Source organism: Sturnira hondurensis, unplaced genomic scaffold (genome assembly GCF_014824575.4).
Source record: "Sturnira hondurensis isolate 20B ecotype Veracruz unplaced genomic scaffold, ASM1482457v3 Scaffold0017746, whole genome shotgun sequence".
NCBI classification, from domain to species: domain Eukaryota; kingdom Metazoa; phylum Chordata; class Mammalia; order Chiroptera; family Phyllostomidae; genus Sturnira; species Sturnira hondurensis.
Window position 1 is genome coordinate 1,243,775 of NW_028090377.1, and position 26,986 is coordinate 1,270,760.

At 41.1% G+C, this 26,986-nt stretch overlaps 1 protein-coding gene and 1 pseudogene across 6 annotated transcripts in view; one reads left to right on the forward strand and one right to left on the reverse strand.

Annotated features, from left to right (window-relative positions):
• Window positions 1–26,986, forward strand: part of STIM1 (stromal interaction molecule 1) — a 185,275-nt gene that overhangs the window by 99,393 nt on the left and 58,896 nt on the right. For all 6 annotated transcript variants that reach the window (XM_037068642.1, XM_037068643.1, XM_037068647.1 and 3 more), the window contains exon 2: window positions 15,074–15,204. In XM_037068642.1, coding sequence (XP_036924537.1) covers window positions 15,074–15,204 — 131 coding nt within the window. The remainder of the gene's footprint in view (window positions 1–15,073; window positions 15,205–26,986) is intronic.
• Window positions 21,432–21,910, reverse strand: LOC119002662 (40S ribosomal protein S24-like; annotated as a pseudogene).

Sequence of the window (26,986 nt, forward strand, 5' to 3'; positions counted from 1 at the left end):
CCTGCTTTCACCCTATATGTGACTTGAGCAAGTCTCTTAGTGAATCTGGGCCTCAGATTCCTCCTTTTAAAGTAGGGATAATGAAAGTGCTGACATCACAAAGTCATAGAAGAGACAACACATATAAGTCCCAGCATAGTTCTTGACATGTTCATCCTGCCTTTCTTAGACAGTTACAATGTACTTAATTCTATTCTTGGGTAGATAGCAGGTGGACACTCAAGTTTCATTCCAGAGGAGCTAATAGGCCAGCTGGGGCCAGAATTCAATTGTGGTTAGAAGAAACCTTCTGAGGTAGTGTCTGGATCAGACTGAGCTCAGTGCTCTGACATCAGGGGGGAAGACTCACAGAGTCTGGAGTGGTGAATGAGGGCTTGCTGATGGAAAAGTTCCCTGGGTCTTGAAGGTCAGCAAGTCTTAAACATGAAAAGCTAGAGGGAGAATAATTCTAGATAACCATCTACCCTTGGTCAGCTCTGGTGCTTTGTATAGGTCAGTGTCACATACATCTGTTCCCTTTCTCTTCATCTAGGCAGTTATTATCCAAAGGATTTATTCTGTTCCTCTTAAATTTTTAAGAGAAAAGAATTTTAAGACAGGGGTAAACACAACATTTATGCAGAATCAACTAGTTTTATTTTAATCACTGGGCTAGGTAGTTTGCTTGTATAATCTTGAGTACTTAGAAAATTGTATTATTATGCCACATTTTCATATGAAGAAACAGTGCCTTCAAAAGGTTAAAAGGCTTTTTCAGCTCAATATTAATAAGTAATAATGGCAAATCAAAGGAGGCCTACATAATAATTGAGTACAGATTAAATCAGTTTAAAAGATATATATAATTTAGGGCCCTGGCTGGTGTAGCTCAGTGGATTGAGCTCGGGCCTGCGAACCAGACGATTGCGGTTCGATTCCCAGTCAAGGCACATACCTGGGTTGCAGGCCAGTTCCCGGCAGGGGCCAGTTCCCAGCAGGGGATTAGTGAGAAGCAACCATACATTGATGTTTCTCTTCCTCTCTCCTTCCCTTCCCCTCTGAAGATAAATAAATAAAATATTAAAAAATAAAACGTATGTATAATTTAGCAGTTCATATATATATATATATGTATACATTAAGTTCTTGATCTTTCTTTAAGAGTATGCTATTCTTATAGATTATGCTAGCATATCAACAGATTATGCTATTAAAGTTCTGATTTTTTACCCCTTTGCCCCCACTCCACCCTGCAACCCCCCACTCCCTCAGTCAATCCCCCCATTATTCATGTCCATGGACCATGTGTCTAAGTTCTTCCGCTACTCCATTTTCTATACTGTACTTTACATCTCCATGGCTATTCTGTAACTGCCTATTTGTACTTCGTAATCCCCTTACCTCTTCACTCACTCACCCCAGCCCCTTCCCATCTGGCAACCATCAAAACTTTCTCTGTATCCATGATTCTGTCTCTGTTCTTCTTGTTTGCTTAGTTTGTTTTTTAGATTCAATTGTTGTTAGATTTGTATTTATTGCCATTTTATTGTTCATAGTTTTGATCTTCTTCTTTGTTGTAAATAAGTCCCTTTAACATTTCCTATAATAATGGTTTGGTGATGATGAATTCCTTTGTTTTTTTTCTTGTCTGGGAAGCTCTTTATCTGCCCTTTGATTCTAAATGACAGCTTTTCTGGGTAAAGCAGTCTTGGATGTAGGTCCCCACTTTTCATAACTGAACATTTTTTGCCAGTCCCTTCTGGCCTGCAGTGTTTCTTTTGAGAAATCAGTTGACAGTCTTATGGGAACTCCCCTATAGATAACCAACTTCTTTTCTCTTGTTGCTTTTAAGATTCTCTCTATCTTTAACCTTTGTCATTTTCGTTATGATGTGTCTTAGAGTGGGCCTCTTTGCATCCGTCTTATTTGGGACTCTTGGTGCTTCCTGGACTTTCATGTCTGTTTCCTTCACCAAATCAGGGAAGTTTTATTTCTTTATTTTTTCCAATAGATTTCCAATTTCTTATTCTTTCTCTTTTCCTTCTGGCACCCCTATGAGGCAAATGTTGGACCTCTTGAAGTTGTCCCGGCCACTACTTATACTATTCTCTTTCTTTTGGATTCTTTTTTCTTCTTGTTCAGGTTGGTTGATTTTTTTTCCTTTTATGTTCCGAATCATTGATTTGATTCTCAGCTTCATCCACTCTACTGTTGTCTCCCTGCAAATTGTTCTTTATGTTAATTAGCATATCCTTTGTTTTTGACTGGATTTTTTAATGTTGTTGAGGTCCTCACTGAGTTTCTTGAGCATCCTTATAACCAGTGTTTTAAACTCTGTATTGCTGCTTAACTCTGTTTTTAGTTCTTTTTCTGGAGTTTTGATCTGTTCTTTTATTTGGGCCATGTTTCTTTGTCTCCTTGTTTTGGCAGCTTCCCTGTGTTTGTTTCTATGTTTTAGGTAGAGCTGCTTTGACTCCGTGTCTTGGTAGTATGGCCTAATGTAGTAGGTGTCCTGTAGGATCCAGTGGCATAGCCTCCCCTATCACCTCCCCTATCACCCATGCTGGGTACTTGAGGTGCGTCCTTTGTGTGGGCTGAATGCACCCTCTTGTAGTTGAGCCCCGTTGGCAGGTTGCTGTTGGCAGATCAGTGGGAGGGATTTACCCAGGCTAGTCAGCTGCAAGGATTGGCTGTAACCACTTAACACCAACTTTCACCCTCTGTGAAGGACCAGCTATGCAGCGGCAGAGTGGTGGTGCTCCAACATGATCTGCAGTTGTCCACTAGGTGTGCTGGCCATGGGATTTCCTGTGTGGTGCTGGCCAAGGCCAGCCCCGACCTGTTTGTTGCCTGGGGCCGCCCTTCTTGAACTAGACAGCAATGTGAGATGGCTGCTACTTGTGCTGGGGTTGGAGATTCCCAGGCAGAGACAAGCTGTGAAACTAGGCTGGCTGCTACCAGTGCTGGGCCTGGGGCTCACTGATGCCAGCTGGTGCTTATTTGAGAGGATTTAGGAAGTTGTGTAGCATGAGCCAAGGCCAGCCATTCATAGGGAAAAGCAGCTTCGGTGGTTGGCATAGAGTCTCTGGGGATCTCCAAGGAGGGTCAAACAGTGTTAGCTAGGTTGATGGAATCTCAGGTAGTGAACCAGCTTGCTGGCTTGGTGCTGGGGGGTTAGAAAATGGACAATGGTTTCTGCTCGCCTTGATGCCAGACATTTCATTTCCTCCGTTTATGCCACTGGTGCCTTTCAAGCTGCTATCTGGGTGCTGGAGCTCAGAGTGAGTATGAGTAGGCGATTTTGTGTGTGGGTTCTTTAAGAGGAACTGCTTGGGGCTCCAGAAGTTTCTTCCACCAACTCAATTCCTGCTGGTGTTTGCAGCCAGAAGTTTGGGGACCTTCCTGGCACTGGAACCCTGGGCTGGTGGGCCTGGCATGGGGCAGGGACTCCTTGCTCCTGAGCTATACCTCCTGAATTTTTATCCACCACTCTTGGGTGAGGGACCAGCCTGTTCCTCATCTATACCCCTCCTACCAGTCTGGATGGATGTGATTTCTTGAATTCTGTAGTTGTCAGACTTCCATTCAACTTGATTTCTGATGGTTCTGAATGATGGTTGTTTTATATTTTAGTTGTAATTTAGATGTATTTGTGCCAAGAGGTGAGCTATGTCTGCCTATGCTGCCATGTTGACTGGAAACCTGTGTAATAGAGTCTTTTGTGCTGAAAGTGGTGATCTTATTCCTGGCTCTTACCTATATTTACCTCTTGTTATTAGCAGTACTTCCCAATTCACTAGATCCCCATTTCTACCATTGACTTGGATTCTAGCTTCCTACTCCAAACTTAGATCTTTTCTTTTCCCCAATATTTACTGAGCACCTACTGTATGCTGGACTAGAGATGGATGCAAATATATCAGTTTCTGCTGGATCTTGCAGTGAGGTGGTTAAACAGACAATTACAACAAAAACATCTTGGTAGTCAAATACTTACTGTGTGCTGTGCTATATTTGAAATATTTTATATGTATTAACTCACTTCATTCTTACAACTCTGTGAGATAGGTACTATTTTCTTCTTGTTTTAAAGAAAATGAAACAGGAATAAAGAGGTTAAGTAATTGGTCTAAGTTGTATTAGAGAGAAACATAAGAACTATGAGAACACAGAAGAGGTGCTCTTCATTTAATTCTAGGAGTCAATGTAGAGAAGGATTTCTGGAGGAATTAGAAAAAGGCTGAGTAGAATCTTGAAACCTGAGTAAGAATTAGTCAGATGTAGAATGGGGCAAGGATACTGCAGGCAGAGGGAGCATCATGTACAAAGTCACAAAGTGAGCCTTGCTATTTATGGAGCTGAAAGTAGTTTAGTGTGGTGGGAGTGTTGGGTGTGTGTGAATGAGTGGGGTGAAGTAAGACTACAGAACTTGGCAGGTGCCACTCTCAAAAAGCCCGTCTGAGACTTTCTGAGTCTCAGACTCAATATACTATAATATATATAGTAGAGGTCTTTCCTCAGAAATCACATCAGGCTTGTTCAGATGAGGGAGCCAAGGTTAGGGAGCCTGGGCTCAAGAGGCTCAGGCACTCTTTATTCTTGATAGTCTCCAGGCACTCTTTATTCCTATAGTCTCCATAGGAGCAGACTTCACGGGAGACACTATGCTACCATAGCTGAGAATTGCATTAGGTAAGGAAGGCTGGCAACTCAGTTCTTATAACCACCATCCTGTTAGCAAGGTTTTTCAGTAGATGTTCTTGGTTATTTTCTCAAGTAAAGAAGGGGGATCAGTTATCTTCCTTGTATTGTTTGAATGTGTGGGACGGAAAGATGATGAGAAGATCTCTCCTAGTTCTGATCTCTTTTGGAGCCCAGGAATGTGTTCTCTGGTCAGCCAGCCAGCAATGGGTCTGGGACACTTGAGGATGACCTCTTGTTGCTACAGAAACTGAAATCTACATTGTTTTTACCCCATGCAGTGATGTGCCTGGCTCCTCACTGTTTATATCATCAAGGCATTTATCACTGTGCTCTTGGGACAGCCAGCCCCTCATATGAACCCAGAAGGGTATAATTCTAGAGGCCCCATTAATGGGTGCGGCACCTTCCCTGGGCACTGTGGAAAGTCCCTATCTGGGTAAGGACTTGGGTGCTTACCCCAGTACTTTTAGGAAACTTTTCCCAGCAGAAAAATTTTGAGTTGTCTGTAATTGTTTTTTGACCATCTCAGACCCTGATAAGTGCTGGTCAGGATGAAGAATATTTGGGGTAGGTGCCAGGTCAGAGAATTTGGGGTAGCTTTTGAACAAGTATGGGTTGATTTAATTTCTCTGGGCTGTCACACTTCTTGGCACAGATAGCTTTAGAATATAAAAACCTGTAGTGTATGGGGTATGCTGAGAAAGCATATCTTCAAAGTCTGTAGGCATCCTTTAGCAGATGTGTTGCCCAGCACTGAAACACCAGAAATATCAGCCTTCTCTTGCTGTAGTTGGGAAGTTAAGATTCGCAGGTAAAACAAAGAGGAGAGAAATGACAAATGAAGTACTAATGTTTTTACAGGGCCTCGCTGTTTTTCACAGGACTTCACTGATTTTCAGATGAGACAATTAACCCATAGGAGTAGTCAGGGTATAGGAAGGTTGGAATTCAAAGACCCACATCTACCACTTCTGCAATTCAGCATGTATTTTAATAGCTGGGAATTTGGGTAGAGGGGACACTGGAGGCCAGAGAAGTATGTCTTACTTTTATTTGTTTTTCCAGTCTCTTGGCTAGTTCAGCTAGCTAGTTCAATGTTCAGCAAGTAGCTGTTAGAAAGTTATAAATGAGTGTTGACATGGCATCGTGTGAACACTGAACTGGGGGTCAGATACTTTTCAGCCAGTCAGAAAGGTTATGGTACTAAAAGGGCAGGCAAATGGGCTATTAAGCAGATGGACGAGAGTCCAAAGCACTGCAGGAGGCACAGCAGGAGGCACAGAGTGTCAGAACAGCTGGAAAGCCCCTCCACCAGAAGCCCAAGTTACTGAGCTCATGGCCTGCTTGGGAGGAACTAATGTTAGGGGTTAGCCATTTTTTTTCTGGAAGAAGCCTTTTTGTGAGATGAAAGTTTGAAGACAAGAATACTGAGAGGAGGGCCCTGGCTGGTGTGGCTCAGTGGACTGAGTGCCAGCCTGTGAGCTAAAGGATCACTGGTTCGATTCCCAGTCAGGGCACATGCCTGGGCTGCAGGCCAGGTTCCTGGTTGGGGGTGTGTGAGAGGCCACATACTGATGTTTCTTTCCCTCTCTTTCTCTATCCCTTTCCCTTTCTCTAAAAATAAATAAATCAAATATTTAAAGAAAAAAGAATACTGAGAGAAGGAATAAGGTAGAAATGAGACCCAGGAGGGGGGTGGTTGATTCCCTTTACTGCCAGGGAGGGCTGGTGATTTCTTCATCTTTTCTAGCAGATGGTTAGGTTTCATATGCTTAAACAGAAGCATATTCCTCTTCTCTTTTTCTCCTCCCAGCAGAGTGTACCAGAAACTCAATATTTCTCCCCAAGCATCTTTTAAAACTTTGTTTCTTAATGAGGAAGGGGCCTTTCCATTTCTTAATGAGGAAGTCCTAATAAGGAAGGGGCCTTTGGCTAGTGTGGGATACTAAAGAAGTTATGGCAAAACCAGAAAGTTCTATTTTGTTTTAATTAATTAATATTTTTTAGAAAGTTCTGTTTTACCCTACTTGGGGAATGGCAGAATCCCAGTTAGGATTTCTGTGTTTGTGCTTAATAGACAAAAAGTGCCTGATGGAACCTGCCCGTTTGTTGGCCTTGGAGAGTAAGAATGAGTAGTTCTGAAGAGCCCTCTTACACAGGCTCATCTGGGTCTCCAACCATAGCCTTGCACAGGACATGGCATAGGAAGTTAGTGTGGCTTTTTATCCGGTTCTGCCACTGTTTTGTCAGCCAACATAGGGCAAAACAATCCCATTTCATGGCCTCGTATCCTTCTCTAGTAGTAAAGTGAACAGTGACCCTGCAAAGCCCCTCCAACTCTGCCTTTTAGAGTCTGAGTACAATGAGGGAATCCCAATATCTGTTACTCCTACTCTGTGCCCAGAGCTTTTGCAAGATTGCTAAAAAGAACCCTATGGCTTTGGGTCCTTTGATAATCAAACTGTGTGAAATGCTGTGCTTCTTGCTCTCGGGCTTGCGCTCGCTTATGCACCTACTGTCCTCTACCTGTTCAAACTGTGATATATCCTGCTATTCTGGTTTCTTGCCTTTTAACATATTTTACTGTGTCTTTATAATTCATATACTGTGCTAATTCTAGTACTTTTTAGGAGCATGAACTGGATTGTTCATCTCTGTTTGAATTTGCTCCTTCATGCAACAAGTTCTTCCAGGAATTCATTTGTTCATTCAACAAATGTTTATTGAAGCCCAGTGGTTACGGCAGGTACTTTGCTAGGTATTGGGTATTGGCTAGAAGCCAGGGTTCAGGCAAAAAGAAGACAGCCATAGTTCCTGCTGCCATGGAGCTTACAGTTTAGTGGAGAAAACAAACATTAAGTGAATTATCACACAAATATTTACAATTGTGAAAGAGTTATAAATGAAAAATATAGGTGCTTTGGAGAATGTATCATGTGGACCTAAACCAGTTTGGGAGGGATGAATCAAAGAAAATTATTTGAAGAAAAAGTATTTAAATTGAGACCAGCAGCTTCAGTCAGAGTTTGCGGGTCAAGAAGGAATGAAGAGCATTTCACATAAAAGGAATTCTAGGTGGTTCTTTACGTAGGCTGTACATTAGCATCACCAAGTAAAAGAAAGTATATGAAGCAATAGGACTGGTGCTTCATACTGGGGGTTACTGTTGGGAGTATTAAATGATACAGCTACTTTGGAAAACAGTTCAGCATTATTTAAAATGTAAACATATCCCTATCATATAACCTAGCAGTCCACTCCAAATGGACCTGAAGATAAAAATGAGAACTTGCCCTGGCCTGGTAGCTCAGTTGGTAGAACATCATCCCAATATGCCAAGGTTTCAAGTTTAAGAACCAACCAATGAATTCATAAATAAATGGAATAACAATGGAACAACAAATTGATGTTTCTCTCTCTCTCTCTCTTCCCCCTACCCTCTCTCCCTTCGTCTCTCTAAAATCAATAAATAAAAAAATGAGAACTCATTTTAACTTAAGAAAAATGACAGCCTTTTTCCACACAAAGACTTGTACATGAATCTTCATAGCACTTGATTTGTAATAGTAAAAACTGGTGAATGGATGAACAAACTGTGGTATATCCATTCAATAGGATATTACTCGGTGATAAAATGGAGCAAACTATTGATACACATGACAACATGGTTGACTCTCAAATCATACTGAGCAAAAGAAGCCAGACACATAAGAGAACATACTGATGATTATACTTATTTGAGGTTCTAGAACAGGCAAAACTAATTCATAATGATAGAAATCAGATCACTGGTTGTCTGGGGGAGAGGATGATGGCTGACAGTGAAGAGCTGAGGGGAAATGATTTGGAGTGATGAAAATGTTCTATATTTTATTAGGGAGGTGGTTATACAAGTGTGTATGTTTGTCAAACACATTGAACTGTACACTTAAAATGGGAGCACTTTATTGCATGCAGCTCTACCTTGAAAAATATACATGCTCCATTTTCATAAATATTATTGTCTTTTTAAAAAATTATTTTAATTGTTCAAGTACAGTTTTCTGTCTTTTACTCCCATCCCAGCCCACCCCCTCAATTTTCATAAATATTAAGAACAGGCAAAACTTATCTATGGTGGTAAAAGTCAAGAGTAGTGGTTACCATTGCCAGGAAAGAGGGTGGGTCATAGTGGTATTGATGGTAAAGGGGCAAGAGGGAGGGAGTCTTCTTGGAGTGTTGGTAATGTCCTGTATCTTGATTTTGATGGTGGATATATACATATGGCCCATATGTTTATTTATGTGTTTTATGTATGTTATGTCTCAAAGAAAAAAACCCCTCCCCCCTCCCCAAACCAAACCCATACCTAAGGTCCCATTGATAGAGATACTGATTAAATTTGTCTTGGATGGGGCCTGGGCATCAGCAATTTAAGATCTTCCTATACAGCCAGAGTTGAGAACCACTGGACTGGGCTGTGTGCAAAGAGGGAAAGAAACCAGGCACATCAGAGAAGGATCACACAAAACTGAAGGAGTTGTTGGATATGACACCAGCAGGTGGCAGGTGGCCTCTTGGCCTTTCAGTCACCCTATAGTTTTCATTTATAACACTTTTCATAATTGTAATTGAACTTTATCTTAAGAAGAATGAGAAAACTTTCGAGGGCTTTAAGTAGGGAGATGACTTGGACAGAGATTCAGCTGATATGCACTAACGCTACCTATATCTAGCATTCCTGCTGGCCTTTCTCAGGGCGAGGGTGGATTCTGTGTCACTGCAGTTTGCCGGTTCTGGCTGGGGAGGTGGCGGGTGAAGCAGGAGAAATTATTTTCGCAGATGAGGCCCCTGTTGGTAAAATATAGCAATTTCCAGATTCCCCTCAGGTTCCAACCAAGCGCTGAGGAACAGTCTGACCTCTGCAGTGCCCTTTCTCTACCCTAATATGTACCACCTTTCTTGATTGCTATTTCTCTCACTTCTTTCCCTTTGGACTTGTGTCTCACATGAGACAATCCACTGTGAGGCTCAACTGCAGTGGCTCTGCTTTGCATGCCTACAGGTATGTGTTCCCTAGGGGATGAGTTTCTGTTTAGTGATAAGAAATGAAAGTGGCTGGGAGAGAAGAGGCATTATTAGGTGTATGGTGGATATTGGTGGGTTGTACTCAAGAATTCTCTTGCTTTTTGGGGAAATATGGTTTGTTATGAATCCATCCTTTTGTGCCCTCATTCAGCCAGCATTTACCAATTTTGTGCTTGACAGGGCAGATGTTGTTGGTGCCATACTGGGCCCTGGAGCATAGACTGAGTCAAACTTAGTCCTTGCCCTTTTCTGGATGTGGCATGCAAACAACTCAGAGCATGAGAATGAATGTAGCAAAGTTATGTACAAAGTACTTGGGACCATTTAACAGTAAACAGTTAACTCTGGAGGAAGAAGAAAAGATTTGGACAGGAGGAAAAAGACTTTGTGGTTTTGTCTGCCAGTGGTTAACAAAGTGTGGTCTGCAGACCCTTGGGAGTCACCAAGATATTTTTGGGGGCCCAGAAGGTCAAAGCCATTTTAATTATAATGTTCAGATGCTATTTGCTTTTTTCCCCACTGTGTGTACGTTTGTGTTAATGGTGAAAAAGCAATTAGTAGGGAAAACTGCTAACACCTTAATAGGAATCAAAGCAGTGGCAAAAAGCTGTGCTAGTAATTGTTGTATTCCTCAATTTCATGGCACTCTTCAGTTTTTTTAAAAAACTTTTCTAATAACGAAGTAAAAATATATTAATTTTATTGTATTCCATGTATACATGTCTCTTTACTTTCCTGTGTGATGAAACTGGAATAGAATAATGCACTTCTGCATGTAGAAGTTTGATGTTTATCTCAAGGAAAAGTGTTTGTGTGATTGAGTTGCAAACTGAACTTACCTTTTCTTTTTTTTCAGGGAACACTATTTTTATTTTAACATATAATACATATTAGGCAGACATTTTCTTGAAAATGAATGAAGTGAGTTGCTTTAAGAAAAAACTGGTAGTATTTGTTGCCAGTGCTAAAACTTCAGCTTTTAATTGAAAATTAGAATTTCAGGAAATGTGTATCTGCCACTGAAAATTTGATAGCTTCCCCCAATTTAAAGCTTTTCTGATGAAATCAGTGGTGTTATTAATAATTGTGATTATTTTGATATTATTATAGAAATGAAATGTGTCAAATTTAAAAGTTCTGCCTAACTCATTGAATTAGTAGTTTCTGAATGATGAGTGTGTCATGTTACAAAATCGTGCATGGATCTGTTCAAAGTGCGAGATAGGCCAATGGATTTTAATGTAATAGATACAAAAAGTTCATCCATGTAGTTTCAGATTTTGCACTGCAACTAACCTTTAATAAACCTACTACTTGTTGAGTTTTGATGTAGTATCAGAGAAGAATGTCCATGATTATCTGAAAGGTTATTAAAATACTCTTGCCTTTTTCAACTGCACATCTATGTTTTGATCTTCAAATAAAACCAGACATTGAATGAGGAAACATATAATAAGACTGCAGCTGTCTTCTATTAAGCCAGACATTAAAGAGATTTGCAAAAATATAAAACAGCTCTATCCTTCTCATGATATTTTCCCCCCAAAACAATTATTTTTATAAAAATAAATTATTTATATTAACAGAGGAAATTTATTATTTTAAAATGAATTAATTGCTAAATATTAGAATTTGTGTTTTCATGACTAATATGATACACATCAAACAACTTTGGTATTAAAAATTTTTAAGTGTGTAAGTGCGTTTTAAGGTCAAAAAAATGACAAAACCTGGTTTTATGGTATTATCTCTACTTTAAATTCTTCTCTTTTCTACCTAGAAAATTCTACATATAATTGTGGAGTTGGTATTTAGTTATTCATTTAAAAAAACCAAAAAAACATTTACCAAGAATTGAGCATCTACCAAGAATTGGCTTTTGCTTGCTGCTTGGGACATGGTCCTAAGTCCTTAAGGATCTGATGGGCAAGACAAATTAAATAGGCAACTGCAACACAGTAGGAAAAATGTTACCGATGATAGATGTAACTGCTGTGGGAGTTAGAGTCACTTGCCAACTCACCTGGAGTACGAGTGATCAGTTTAATTGGACTGTACTGCCTGTATTTGATTCTCCACGCTCTGACAGGAAAAGTGGCTGAAGAGATGGGAATTGTTCACTGGCTGCTCTGGGAGGAAAGAAGGAAACTACAAATGTACTGAAGGCCATCTTTATGCAGGCCCTCTGCTAGGTGTTTGGACAAATGTGGTCTTATTTAATTCTCACAAAATCTCTATGCAGCAGGAATAATTATTCTCATTTTGCAAACGAGGTATTGGGGGCTGAGAGAAGTTAAACAACTTGTCCAAAATCCTATGGTTGTAACCGATGAAGCTGGGATTTTGACATACGTGTTCTGACTCCAGACCAGGATTTTCATTGTGGTAAAATGTGTTGCTAAATAGGTGGACCTAAATCTAAGATATTTCCAGATGGCTCTGGGAAATCTTGCCAGATTAGAATGTAAAAAATAAAGTAGAAAAGGTCTCAGAAGAGAGAGGCAGCCTAGGAAATGCTTGGTTGAAGGACTTACTTGAGAATTTTGGACAGGATTCTACAGTCGTATGGAATATCAAGACTTTATGCTCTCTCGTCTTCAGTCCCTTTAATCCTTCTCTGTGCCAGATGATGCCAGCAGCAAAGGTCACCTGTCTGTTTGATCAGGTTACAAATCAGAGCTTGTTGTTTGAAGCCTAAACTTCCTGGACTGGCTGTAGCCTTTTGGGAAAGGGCCTGGCTGATTTCAGGTGCCTAACCTAGAGACCTGCAGTCCCCTGGACTTGGTAAACTGTTTCTATTATTTTAAAAAGCCCATTAGGAGTTGTGCTTTACTTAGGATAACTAAAGCACATGTGTGTGGATGCAGGCTAATGAAAAGATTGGGATTCTTTCCTTTGGGTCAGAAATCTGTCAGTTCATTGTGGTTCAGGGGTGCTACCAATGGTTTTCCAGAACAGGTTAGCAAACTATGGCCCAGGTGCCATAGTTTCTATTCTATTATAGCTTGATTAGCACATAGCTTGATTCTATTATAGCACTTAGCACATAGTGTTTTAATGGACTATCTGCCTCTCTTTCAGCTCTTTGAGAGCAAAGATGAGATCTGATTTATCTCTTTACACCCCACCCTGATTACAGAGCCGACGTATGAACAGCACTCAATAAATGTTTAAATGGATGCATTGTATGCTGATCAAAAAACTCTGATGGGCAATTATATGTGCCTTTGAGTAATACAGAAACAAGAATAAAGGACAGATGATGTTATGTTGGTTGTGCTAATCTCAGTGCTGTGTTCTTTATGAACTAGTCATTACCTATTGCTTTATTGCAGTTTTTTTTGATGGGTAGGATAGGGGTCCATGAATGAAACCGTCATGACAAGAGCTCTTGTTGATGAGCAAGTTGAGAAACAAAGGCTTAATCTTTGGTTGTATTCTACCCTTTCCCTTAGCATCCACCACCCCTTCACGCTTGCCCACCCCACCCCCACCCTCTAGCTTAGCAAGACAGATGTAGAGGAATATAAGCATACATGGAAAAACTTCTTTTGTTTGCATACTATTTATCTTACTATTTTTTTCTTAAAATAAAGCCATTTCTTCAGTGAGCTTTTTACCAGTATTACCATTTGTGGCTTCCAGAAGATGAAATCAACCCAAAGTTATTTGGTCACCATGGCATAAAGTCAGTCAGGTGAAGTGCTGGCCTGAGAGTCAGTGGACCTGGGCTCTCACTGTGGCTCTTCAGCTGCCTTTGAATTTGGGCACATCAGTTAACACCTGTGAACTTCAATATTCAACAGATTTTTATTGAATCACATCTGAAACACTTAAATTTTTTTTTAATTATGCCCCTTCCTCATTTTAAAAAAGATTTGAGCAACTAGCAAGTGTAGTGGGCAATCTGTCTAGTCCTGTCACTGTCTGACCAGCAAACCAGTAAATGATTGAATGGATTAGAGTGTTTCAGGTCTTTGATTAGTGCCTTCTAGAAGGCTCCAGAGTAGTGGCCTCCATACCCTGTCTTTGCTTTCTCTCCTGTTACTCTAGCATCTGCCATTATCTGGGAAATCAGGGTCTTTCTTATAACATTTTTGGAGATGATCTGAAGAGTATTTTGCCTAGAAAATAGTTATCAAGATCAGGGTCAAAGGAAAGAGGAATTTTATAATCTGGGAATTGGAAAAAATACTAAAAACTGTAATTAAAATGTGTTTTTCAAATAATGAACTTGAGGCCCAGAGAAAGGAAGTCATCTCCGTAGAGTCACATGATAGAGCTCAGACTAGATTCCAGACTCTGCTGTATGCATCAGCTGGGCTGTGTGTCTTCCAGGTTCCTATGAGAGGATTAGGTGCCATGAAAGAACTAGGGTGGCCTGCCTTTTGTGCTGGTTTTACTTCTGCATGAGTGACTGTGTGTGATGGTGGACAGAGGAGGCCACACTCCAGACTTCCCAGACTGGTTTATCAGATGAGCTTAGGACTTGAGATGTATGATAGATATTTCCTGAATGTAATTGCCTGTGGGAAGGCCTATGGTGTGAAAGGTTTCCCAAGTTAGCCTGTGGCTAGCATTATATGTCTCAGTGGTGACAAAGAGAACAGAAAGGAAAACTATATATTCTGGCATTGGAATGAAGGGGAATTTTTCCTGTTTCTAGAAATATTGTATTAGTTTACATTTGCTTATTGACTGATTAAAAGTAATATTTAATTTGAATATGTATTTCTTTGATTACTAGTGAGGTTACACTTTTTCCTGTGTTCACTGGCCATTTGTCTTTTTCCTCATTTAAATATATTTTTAAATATTTTATTTATTTATTTTTTAGAGAGGGGCGGGAAGGGAGAAAGAGATGGAGAGCAACATCAGTGTGTGGCTGCCTCTTGCTCGCCCCCTACTGGGAACCTGGCCCACAACCCAGGCATGTGCCCTGACTGGGAATGGAACTGGTGACCCTTAGGTTCTCAGGCTGGCACTCAACCAGTGAGCCACACCAGCCAGGGCTAAATGTTTTTTTCTTCTGAGTTACCTGTTCATGTTTTTTGTCTAGATCCCAGTGTATTCCCAGTTCTATGCTCAACTTCCCTGCAAGGGAACTATAAAGATCATAAAGCATTGTCTCTAAATGGGGGAGCTCAGCACATCCTTGGGGAGGCAGTTAAAGGCTAGATGAAACAGTTTTCTCACTGTGCAAATAGTCGGTTAAGTGGCTTCATGAAGAGTCATGTGTTAGAAGCTTAGGAACCTGAGACAGGTGGGTAATAGAGGTTGGGTGGCAGCTCTGGTAATGTTGTCTCTTGCTTTTCCTATACAGAGTTTTGCCGGATTGACAAGCTTCTGTGCCACAGTGAGGATGAGAAGCTCAGCTTCGATGCAGTCCGCAGCATCCACAAGCTGATGGATGATGATGCCAACGGTGATGTGGACGTGGAAGAAAGTGATGAGGTGAGCCCTCTCATCCTGCTGGGGCTCTCCTCTCTTCCTGTGTGAACAGTCAGTCCCTGAAAGTTGTCTAGATTGACTGTGCCCAGAGATGTTTTGATACTGGCTTGTTCTCTAGGAACTCGTCCCTGTCAGGGGAGGTGACTCTCAGCAGAGTAGCCTGCTAGGAGCCAGCTGGTCAGAGTGCAGGCCTTATGCCTGCATCTGTGCCTGGACTGGGTCCCTTTCTTCTACCAACTAGTAGTATCACACTGACTGAGCTGTGTGAGAGGAAGAGGGAGCCCCAAGCTTGGTCTCTAAAAGTTCTCCCAAATCCTTACTGTAATCCTGCTGTAGACAGAGGGCACCAGTCTGTTCTTACTCTGTGCTCAACCCTGTGTGGGTAAGTGGGAGAGAAGGCAAAACAGATCTTGCCCTCTGGGAGCTTATACTCTATTTGGGAGAAAGAAACAAATGATCCTAGAAAGATCTTTCTGAATACCAACCTACAGTTGCTGGGAGCCAGTGGAGTGGTCCAGTTAGTAAAAGCAAGAGGAATCTCTAAATGGAAAAAGGTCTGTTATTGTTTCAACTTTTGGCATTACTACAGCTCCAATTCCACAGAGCCCAGAGTACAAAGTCATCATGTGTGAGAAGATTTAAAGGTTTCAGTTGATTTGAAGTTCAGTGTGAGCCAGCAGTTTGGTGAAGCTGCCAAGCTGTATCAAATCTTTAATAGCAATAGGGTGTGTATCATGAGGGAGGAGGTGACCCTAGTCTCTCCTCCTGCTGCTTAGCTCACTTTTATGCCAGTATTTGTAAGCATCTTTTATGTATGTGCCAGGCACTATTCTAGACATGGGATGTGGCAGTAAATGGGACAGATAGGTCTGTCCTCATATAATTTATAGTCTAGTGAAGAAACTTTAGCCTGAAAAAGAAACAACTCAGGTAATATAATTTGTATCTTCAAAAACATTAGAAGTGGAGGAATCAGGCTTACTATACAACAATGATAACAATGAAAACCAAGCACTAGCTATCATTTATTAAATGCTTATGCTATGCCAAGTATAATGCTAAGTTCTGTGCATAATTATTCTTTTAACTTTTTGATATTATTAGCAAGGACTGGAGCCTTGGAAAGGTTAAGCATTTTGTTCAAATACACACTAGGTGTGAGCACAGACCTGATTCAAAGTTTATGCTGTTAAGTACTGCTATATCGTTTCTCTCATTCTAAGGACAGAGCCAAGACCAATGAAGGGAAAGCAAAAGATAGGCATATTCTTCTAGAATAAAGAATTGCCTAGCGACACTATCTCCTCATAGAAGAGGTTTCCTTGGTGGGTTGGTAGTGAACTCCCTGTCACTAATGTGAATAAGTAGAACATAGCACTCCATTGACTGGTCGATGGAGCAAAGGGGAGCCTTGTATTGGGTTGAACTAGACAATGAGTGAGGGATTTATAAGAGGGAAAAAATAGATTTCCTGGAGGAAAAGAATAATTTGGGTAGAGTGGAAGGGGTTGGGTAGCCTGAGCAGTAGGGAACAAGTGTGAGCAAAGATGGGCACCTGGGTATGTTTGGTTAGACAGAGTGACTCTGGTAGAAAATTGCAGTACAAAAACCTGGAAAAGAAAGTGGGGCAACCAGGCTGAGCTACAGGTACTTCTTGAAGCTGGCAATTACAAATTCTTGAGGAAAGACAACCACCATGATGAAAATATCTAAACTTTTGGCCACATCTAGAAGTGTCACCGGTCCTCACAGGACCCAGTTTTGTCTCTACTGAAAATAGAGTCATATTTCTGGTGATGAATGAGGACAGAGGTGTCCTGATCTTCCTCTAGGGGCCTGGCCACAGGACTGGGCAGTGGATGGCCTAACAGTTAAGAAAGTGATGTGATCCAAGGTCCACAATTCCTGGATATTGTTGTCATCGCCTTTCCTTCTTTTTCCCCCCCGCGTTCTGCTGAATTGCTCTGTAAATGAGAGGAGGAAGAAAATGTTCTTTTTAGAGGAATGTTACCACAACAAAAAGCTCATCAGCACAAACTGTTCTAAAATAACACAAAAGCTGTCACCCTGCTCTGCGCCAGTGGCGAGCTGTTCTTTTTCAGCATAGCTTCTGCCTGCTTTGGCTTCAGATGTTCTTGCTGCAATTTCAGGCCTGTGGTGGTGAGAGTAGCCTGCTTGTCTGGGTTTTCACGATCAGTCACAAGCTACTGTATATGAAAGTGAAAGTAATGTTAGCAAAATGTGTGCTTAAGTCAGCCTAACCATATATGAGATAGCCTCAGAGTTCAAGGTCTAACTAGAAAGTTGGTGGACAGCCCAGGGCTTAGAATATTGGATAAGGGAAACCGAGGCACTAGAGAGGAAACCCTGGTTGTGCTGGCCATCAAGGACCTGAGATTTTTAGGACCCATTTAAAAGCATTGCTGATTACCCCAGGACCTTGGTAGAGATCTGAAGGGGTACTCTATTAGGTCCTCATTCATTTAGCCTCACATCAGTAAGTTTTTTCAGATAACTTGAACTGTAACCTCAGTACTAGATCTTTAAAAATTCTGACCATTTTTGAAGTAAGCCTTTCTTCTTATAGATTATTGTGAGCAGAGTGTTAACTTTCTAAGGATAATTCAAAGCATGTCTTCAGGATCTCTTGGGCTATTTACCCCAGTGCCTACATTCCTATATGCATGGCTGTGATTTTTTCTTATGGTTTTCTTGTCTCTTCTTTGATTCATTCTCATTTCTAATTGCTGTATCTACTCTGCTGTGAGCTATGATCTTAGACTTATGGTAAACTGAGACTCAGTTTACCACAAGTCATTTTATAGAAAATATAATGGAACTTGAGCAGCTGTTTTATAGAAAATATAATATCTTTTGTATATGGGGAAGCTTGTTTGGCTGCTCAAGTGCTACCTTTGCTTGCTTTTGTCCTAGATAGCAAAGGCTGTACATTGTGGGACTCTCAGATGAGCAAGATGCCACTATTGGTAATGGTGCCCTTCTTGCCAAGCTGGCAGGGAGTTCTACCAGCCTGGCAGTGTGGGAATTTATGACCTATGTTCTATTCAGAGCTTGGTGGAGACACTGCCCATGGGTGAAGCATTAGCTGGGGTGGGATGGTATTGTCAGGTTGTCCTGACATTCTGAGGTGGGCAGAAAAGGTCCTGCCTAAAATCACTGTCTTTGATTGGACCAGGCTCTTTGTGAGCAGTGCCGTTTTCTTCCCTACATGAAAAATTAAGGGCATTTATTTACCATTAAACAAATTCTGATTGAATACCTATCATTTGGTAAACCCTATTTGTGGGCTTGTGGATTCTATAGTGAACAAAACTGACAAGATCTTTACTTTTATAAAGCTTGCATTCTAGTGGTCTGTATGTCCCAGGTGACTAAGTAATGAGTAAACTTTGAAATTAGGCAGGATTGTGACCAGGTTATAATGGTTTAATGACTCCCCCTTTAATTTTCTCAGGGTAAAATGATACCTGTTCTTGCAGGGTTGTTGTCAGAATTAGGTGAGAAAAGTGCTGTTTAAAGTTCCCAGCACAAATAAGGAACTCTCAGAACTCAACAATAGAAAACAAGCAACTCAATAGAAGAATGGGGAAAAACTTGAATAGATACTTCATCAAAGAAATCATAGGGATGGCAAATAAGCATATGAAAGGGTGCTCAATATTATTAGCCATTAAGGAAGTGCAAATTAAAACCACAATGAGATAATACTACATGCCTAATACAATGGCTAAAATTAAAAGGAAAACACCAAGTGCTAGGCAAGGAGGAAGAACCACTAGAATTCTTGCTTATAGTGTCTTATAAAGTTAAATGTAACTTACTTTGTGGCCAGCAATTCTACCTCTCAGTATGTACCCCTATAGGTAAATGAAAATTTATGTTCACACGAAAGTCTGTACACATATGTTTATAGTAGGTTTGATCATAATTGCCAAAACTAGGCACAAATCAAATGTCACTCAATATGTGAGTAGATAAAAAAACTGTGCAACACTAACTCAACAATAAAAAGGAATAACTTCTGATGCTCACAGCATAGATGAGTTTCAAAGGCATTATTCAGAGTTAAGGAAACCAGTCTCAAAAAGCTACATGCTGTTTGATTTCATCTATATGACATTTTGAGAAAAGCAGTAGGGATCAGTGGTTACCAAGACTTAGGAGTATGAGAAGGGTTTGCCTGCAAAGGGGCAGCATGAGGGAATTTTGGGGGGTAATAGAATTGTCATGTGTCTGGATTGTGAGGAGCCATCCCAGAATGTAAATATGTAGTAAGATTCATAGAACTCTATTTCCTCCCCACAAAAGTTAATCATAAATTATTTAAACAAAAAATATCCCAGCATAGTACCTGACACACAATTCAAGCTCAGTGAACACTACTGTTACTTTCCCCTTTCTCTTTCCTCTGTGTTTTTAGGAAAGCTACCTGCATCCTGACAGTTGTATTTTAATGTTTGTTCAACTGTAGTGTTTCTCTCACCAAGCTGGGAGCCTTTTCAGGGCAGCAATTGACCTTACCTGTTTTGTTGTTGTTCTTTTTGGTCTTTGTTTTCCAATGCCCAGCAGAGCCTGATGCAGAATATATGCTTAATCACTGTGTGGAATGACTGATATCACCGTAGCAACATGGATTCAGGCTGAGATGGAAGTCTTGAGCAAGAGTGTGGTCACACTTTCTGTGGGGTGGGAATGAATAGGTAGCACTCTGAGCCCAGGAAGTGGCAAAAACTATTTACGCTTCCTTTGGTGCCTGTGGTGTCTTGTGTAGAAGGGTAGCACAGGGTTAAGAGTTTGTGCTCTAGAGTCACACCGACCTGCGTTTAAACCTGGCTCTGCCTTTACCAGCTCTGAAAATTTGGAGCGGTTACTCATTTTCTTTAAGCCTCATTTTCTTTAGTAGGAGTACAAATAGTAAGTACCTCATGAAGCTGTTATAAAGATTAAATGAAATAATGCATATAAAACACTTAGTACAATGCCTAGCACATAGAAGAGGCTCAGGAGAAGTTAGTTTTTGTTATTACTGCTATTATCGTTATTGCTATCATCAGAAAGAGCACACATTTTGAGGCAGATGGGCCTGTGTTCAAAACTTGACTTTGCTACTTACTGGCTATATGACAAATAGGCAAATAACTTCATCTTTTTGAACCTCATTTTATTCAGCTATTTGAGGAGGTTAACTCTTTGCAGGGTTACCTGTTGTAAGAATTTAATGTAGGCAAAGCCCTAAGTTTAATGCCTGGCACATGTAGGTGTTAAATCCATGGTTTTTTCCACCCTCAGTGTGATGGTACAGATAGTGAGGGCTGTATAGCAAAAATTCCAAATCAGCTTTCTCATCATCCCATGGCATGCCAGCACTCAGCTATGGGAGCCACCCCCAGCAGCTTGGCTGACTTGACTAAGGCCAGCACGCTGCAGGGGTAGTTTTATTTTTGTCTGAGTGGCTGATATTAAGGAGTAGGGACAAAGCAGAACCACATATTTCTAGTGGCTGCAACTTCTCAGTGGCTTACCCAGCCTCCTGCCAAGATACCTGTGTACTTTACAAAAGATCTAGGTGACCATCTGGAAAGCTAGAGGATTTTGACCAACAAAGCCATATTAAAGGACAGTTATCATGTCTACTTGTTTTTTACCTTTTTTTTTTCATTGTCCCACCAAGAAACATGTTATTTAAGTCCTGGGAGGCCATGAGAATTGGGGAAGGATGGAAGCTGGAATCAGGGCTAGAGGAACTAAACCTGGAGGGGAGCACCCAGCAGTTCTACTTGCAATGAATGTCCAAAGGGCCAGTAGGACTTGGACTTGTTGGAACGTAGTATATGGGAAGGGAGAGAGAAGCCCTGTGCTGTGGCCAGCATGGGCTAATTTGGGTGAAATTAAGTAGCTAAGTTATACTCAAAAGTTATTATCATGATTAATAACAATTGTTATTCTCTCCTTATATCCAAATAATTGTAGATACCTCTCAGTGTTCCCTTGCCTCTGGTTCGTACATGCTGCCAGTGATCTTCTTAAGCTACATTTTAGTTTTGTGTCTTTCTGCATGATTTCCTTTCCTTATTGCATTTGACTTCCTGTGCTGAACATTCCATCCCTTCAAATCTGATCTTAGTCTTTTTCTTAAAACTCTCCAAACTGGAGATTTTTAACTGGTGTGCTGCAAGAATTTTTTTTTTTACATAAAAGTTCTTAGTTTATTAATCCTCTTGTGAAAAATCTGCATAATCACCGTAGATGAAGTCACTGAAGAATCTTGACTTCTTTTTGCCAGCACCAACACTGGCCTTTGCAATCCCCTAGATTTTCTTCATTCTGTTCTTGTGTTCTCTTTTCTGTTTTCTTGAAGTCTCCTTCTTCTCATATAGGCCATGTCTGGCAAGTCTGTGTTTGTGTTCATTTTTCTTTGTGTAATTATAATTGTAATTGTAAGTAATTGTAAGCCATGCCAAAGCCAGTTGTCTTGCCACCACCAACCAGAATGGGTTCTGCATCCAAACACAAAGATGACATCTGGTGTGGTCTGACACATTTTGTCTAGTTTTTCCCCAATTTCTGTCTTGGGTACTGTTGCCTTCCCTGAGTGAAGGATGTTAATGACCATTTGTTTTCACTAAAGTTGTCTTTCAGTCATGAACTTCCTGGTCCAGATAGTTACTGTGTCTTTCATGATGGCGGTTAGTCTTTAAGCAGCCAGGGAGGAAAAAAAGCAAGAATCTTTAAAACATGCAATACCTGACTATTTAGTCAGGGGCACAGATTTCTTTTCCCTTAGGCTGTCAAATTAAAAAAATGACAACAGCCAACACAACAATAACCACCTGGTGTGAATGAACCAAAATTATACCTATTTTTTGGTCATATCAGCAAAAAAATAATATATGTTGGTCTGCCGCAGAATTTTAGTAATTAGTTTATGCTTGCCATGAGATGAAAAAGGTTGAAAATTGCTGCTGTAGACATACCTCCTACTGCTGTCTCTGGCTCACGTCTCATAGTCAGCCCATGTTTATCCCAATCCCCTTTCTTTGCTCAGGTGTCTGGATTAACTCCTTACCAGGAATTAATTTCTCATACTCCTTTCTCCAACCCCTGGTCCTGTCTGTATTAGTCTTAGGAGTCCTCTGGAATTCCTAGGAGTTCCAGCCTCATTTTTCATGAACCTTCCTTGACTTTCCTACTCACATTGACCTTTCTCATCTCAGTACTAAGTCTTGTAGCATACAGTCTGTATCACTTCATTTAGCTCTTAATTCCAATGTCTTGCTGTGTGCCCTAATCATTTTGTCTTGCCCATAAGTTTGTCTTTTTGCACTAATACTGGAATTTTTAAAAAGCACACTCTCATCCTTATTCCTACTTCATTAAGGGAATGTGGTTGAATAGGAACATTCCTACCATGTGCCAAGCCCTGTGCCAGCTGATTACATATACAGTTTCATTTAATCCTCAACCACTCTATGAGTTGGGTGTTACTAACTTTATTTTAGACGTAATGAAACTGTAAGTGGCTTACCTTGGCTTATTAAATGAGTGCAAACTTTAACCTGACTTCAGTGCTCTCATAGTCTGACTTTAGCGCACGTGTCTAGTTCACATTATGCTGCATTCCCTTGCTCTTTGTGACAGCCATCACTTGTGCTCTTTATGCACTCTCACTGTGCCTTTGCTCCGGGTAATTCCCATCCCGGCGTCTCTCTGCCTCCTGTTGACAAAAATTCCACTTGTCCACCAAGGCCTATATTAGGGTTTCTTAACCTCCTCATTATTGACATTTTGGGCCAGATAATTCTTTGTTGTGGGGCGCTGTCCTGTGCATTATAGGATGTTTAGCAGCATCCCTGGCCTCTACACACTGGATGCCAGTAGCAAATTTCTATCTTACCCCAACCCCAAGTTGTAACAACCAGAAATGTCTCTATTGCCAATCCTCAATTGCCCTGGAGGACAGAATCGCTCCTGGTTGAGTACCATTGGCCTAGATTACATGTTGTTTCCTCCAGTAAATCTTGTTTGTTTCCCTGTAGTGGGAAATGATTCTTCCTCTCTCATGTCCCAGAGTACTTGGCACGAGTCTCTCATTTGGCATGTTGCTCTGCTGGGTATTGTAATTAGTTGGGTCCATCCTTGTGTGTCCTACTAGACTGCCAGTGCCTCCAAGGGGAAGGAACCAGGTCTTACACACCATTGTTTCTCCCACTGTGTCTTGGTACAGGGCCTTAGATGTAGAGGTAATGATTAAGCTTTTGAATTTTGAATTTTAAAGCAAAGATTCTATATTATCTCCGTGTGCCCCTTAAATTATTTCCATAGGGCAGAACAAGAGTACACAGTTGGCTGGTCAGTGATATGGAGGAACAGGGTGCTTTGGACTTGTGAGTTCCTCAGGAGGTTAGTAGCAGAGTCAGTGGTGGGTTCTTATTGGAGTTACTAGGTTCTGGGCTCCAGACATGTTAGTGTATGACATGCATCACTGGTCTCCTCTGTGACCCTCTTCCCTGCCCCTCCACCCTATCACATATAGAACCTGGGTGGAGGTAAAACCACTGTGGTTAAAATAATTAAGGAAAGACCGAGAGGAAAACACACACTAGAGGTGCATAGATGAAGAAAAAAGGAAGACACTGAGGATGCTGAAAGGCTGTCTGAGCAAAAGTATGTACAGGCTTTAGAGCAAGACAGATGAGGGTTTTAGGTGTCCTTTCACCAATTATAACTAATATGGTGAAAGGCCTTGGAAAATTTCTTAAGCTCTGTGAGCTTTTGTTTCCTCACTGTCAAATGGGGATTGTGATCCCTACCTTGAAGGATTATGGCAAAGATGCAGTGGAATCCTGTGTAGAGAGTGCCCAGCCTGTGGCTTAGCTCATGGTAGTAGTATTACTCCTCCTCCTACCACCGCTGCAATGTGCTAGGCCTGTGCTGAGTGCTTTTACATACACTCTCTCAGATAGTCTTTACCAAAAACCTGTGGGGTAGATACTAGTTTTTCCATATAACCAATAAAGAAACTGAGACTGAATTAGCTCATAGTTATCTTTTTTTTTTTTTTTTTTTTGGTTTTTGCAACTCAGAGCTGCATGAGGCCAATGAAAACATTAACATGTGGTGATGGTTGCAGTCTCTGCTAATATGCTAAAAACCCTTGAGTTGTACACTAAACTGGTATGTGAATTATATCTCAATAAAGAGGTTTAAAAAAAGTGTTACTACTTTGGTCATCTCCCACTTGCCTTTCTGTAGCCCAATCCATAAAAATCCCTATGACTCTATAGAAAACACTTTGAAAATCGTGTTGATTTCTACCTCTGTTTCTCTCCTACTCCTAACTTTGGCAGATATGTAGAAGTGCTTCCGAGTCTGAAGTGCCACTGTTTGTGGAATCAGAGATTCCTGGTTAGCATACTGACTAGAGGTAATCCAACATGTGCTGTGTAGCAGAAGACACTGTCAACCAGCACTCAGGGGAGGACACCAGTTGCTGAACAGGGGGAGTATAGGCATAGTTTGCAATCTGTCCCAGTGCCTTAGCCAGATACAGGAGGAAGCAGCAGTTTCCCCAGATGGTCCCTCTCATGTTTCTAGGAAAACCCAGACGGTGGTTTGCTTTGATAGACAAGGAAATTCTTTCTAACTACACAGACTGTTGTATTTCCTTCCTCCCCATTTTGTTGGTGAATCTGCTTTGTCTTTTCTAGGTGTCAGTCCTGTTTGTGATGGGGATTAGTGATACTTGTAACGTTTCTCTCTGTGTGTGCTGACAAATGTGTATATGTCTCTCGGTGCCGTTGTGTTTGTTTCTTTGTATGTGTGTATACATCATTTTGTGCCTTTCTGTATTTATATATGCCTTAATGTATTTAGATGTGTCTGTGTATGATAAGAAATGGAGGGAAGGAAAGAATATTGAGCCAAGGAATTAGTTGCTGAGAGAAGCTTGTAAACCAAATTGAGGATTAAGAAGTTTAGGAGCAAAAGATTAGGCTGCAGTACAGTAGGTAGGAACTGGAGGTCAGAGCAGAGCCAGATGTGTACGCAGGACCTAAAAGATGCTGTTAGTCTAGCCAGGATTTGGGCCCTACAAAGTGGTAGGCTGAACACTGTGGTCATCTAGCACAGAAACTGTCAAACCCGCAAAGAGAGAAAAGTCCTGCTTCAGGTATTAGGCTTCTGACTCTTCCTAGGAAGGAGGAATCAACGGGTGACTCTGAGGGCCCCACTTGCCTTCATACCTAACTGGTATTTGTCTTTGCTTGTATGTACATTTGTGCAAGTCCCTGTGTGAGTGTCTCTATCTGCATGTGCATCACATTTAGGATACTTCATGGCACTAGAAACAGTTGGTTTCTGATGCAAAGTCTGATTCACTCAAGGATCATTGACTCTTCTCTTATTTGTTCTTGTGTTCTTCCTCCATTTTTCTCCAAACAAACCTAATGTCTGCTCTGTGCTGGGTACTAGATATGCAAAGACTAATAAGGAAGATATATATTAATGAAACCAAAACACATTTCTGTTTAATTCCAATAGGTGTTGTGAGAATAGATTGACACTGCGTGCTCTGGAAATACAGAAGAAGGCATTTAATCTGTCCTAGGATGCCAGGAAAGACTGCCCAGAAGAGGTGATGCCTGAGATGAGTTTTAGGAGAGGAGTAGGAGTTAACCTGGAAAAGGGATCAAAAGGGCATGCCAAGCGGAGAAATGTGTGTGATATCCTTAGGAAATCTGTGAGTCAATGGATCTTTTAACTTGAGCATAGAATGTAATAGTGGAGCACAGTAGATACGACTGGAAAGGCAGGCATTAGAACTTGGATTTTATCCCAAAGGTAATGAGCTAGAAGGAATGTAAATAGAGATGGGTCTAATTCTGATGAAGGTATGTCAGGAGTAGGCTGGCAGAACAGGTGAAACTGGAACTTAAAGATGAGCAGGGGGTTTGTTTTCAAAGATGAGCAGGGGTTTGTTTATTGATGAAGAAAGAAGGAGAAACATTCCAGGAAAGAACTTTATAAGTAAAGGCAGTAGGCAAAAAATGTAAGTTTGGGAGACGTCATGTAGGGAGGTGTCTAGAGAACAATTTCTTCATCTACATGATAGGGAACTAGTAACTTATACCTTCACTGGCTGATATGAGGTTCAAATAAGAAAATGGATGTAAAGAATACTTTGTAAAACATAATGCCGTGTGCAAATTTCAATAGTAGTGTTATCCATCTTCTCCTCTTTCCCCTCTGTGCCCAGCAGCATCAGGCCTCCCAGGTGTAGATCAGGTAGACATGCCCCCCCCCCGCCCCGCCCCCGGTAGTGTGGCTCTTACTGGGTGAGAACCGTGCCCTCTTTCATCTAGCCAATTGGAATTGCGAGGAGGAGGAGCTAAGATCAGAAGCTGCTGGGACTCAGAACCTCAGTGTTGGTTCATTTGGGATATATACCATTCTTCACAGTATGAACCCTCTTGCGCACGGACCTAGGTTCAGAATAGTTGAGCAGGAAGCATCTTCTACCTGCAGGCACTGTGAGGAGCTGTGCCCTAAATGATTTCATGTTACTGTGAGGTAGTCAACATTTTACAGGCTACAGACACAGCACGTATGTGGTAGTGATGGTATTCAAGTGTGTATCTGTGAGATTCTTTTTCTTATATGTCACGTCACAAGTTTTCTATTTCTGGTTTGTGAGCAAGCTCCATGACTAGTGGAGAGTGAAACAATCTGAGGGCTCAGACAGTGTGTGGTTGGGAGGGTTAGAAAG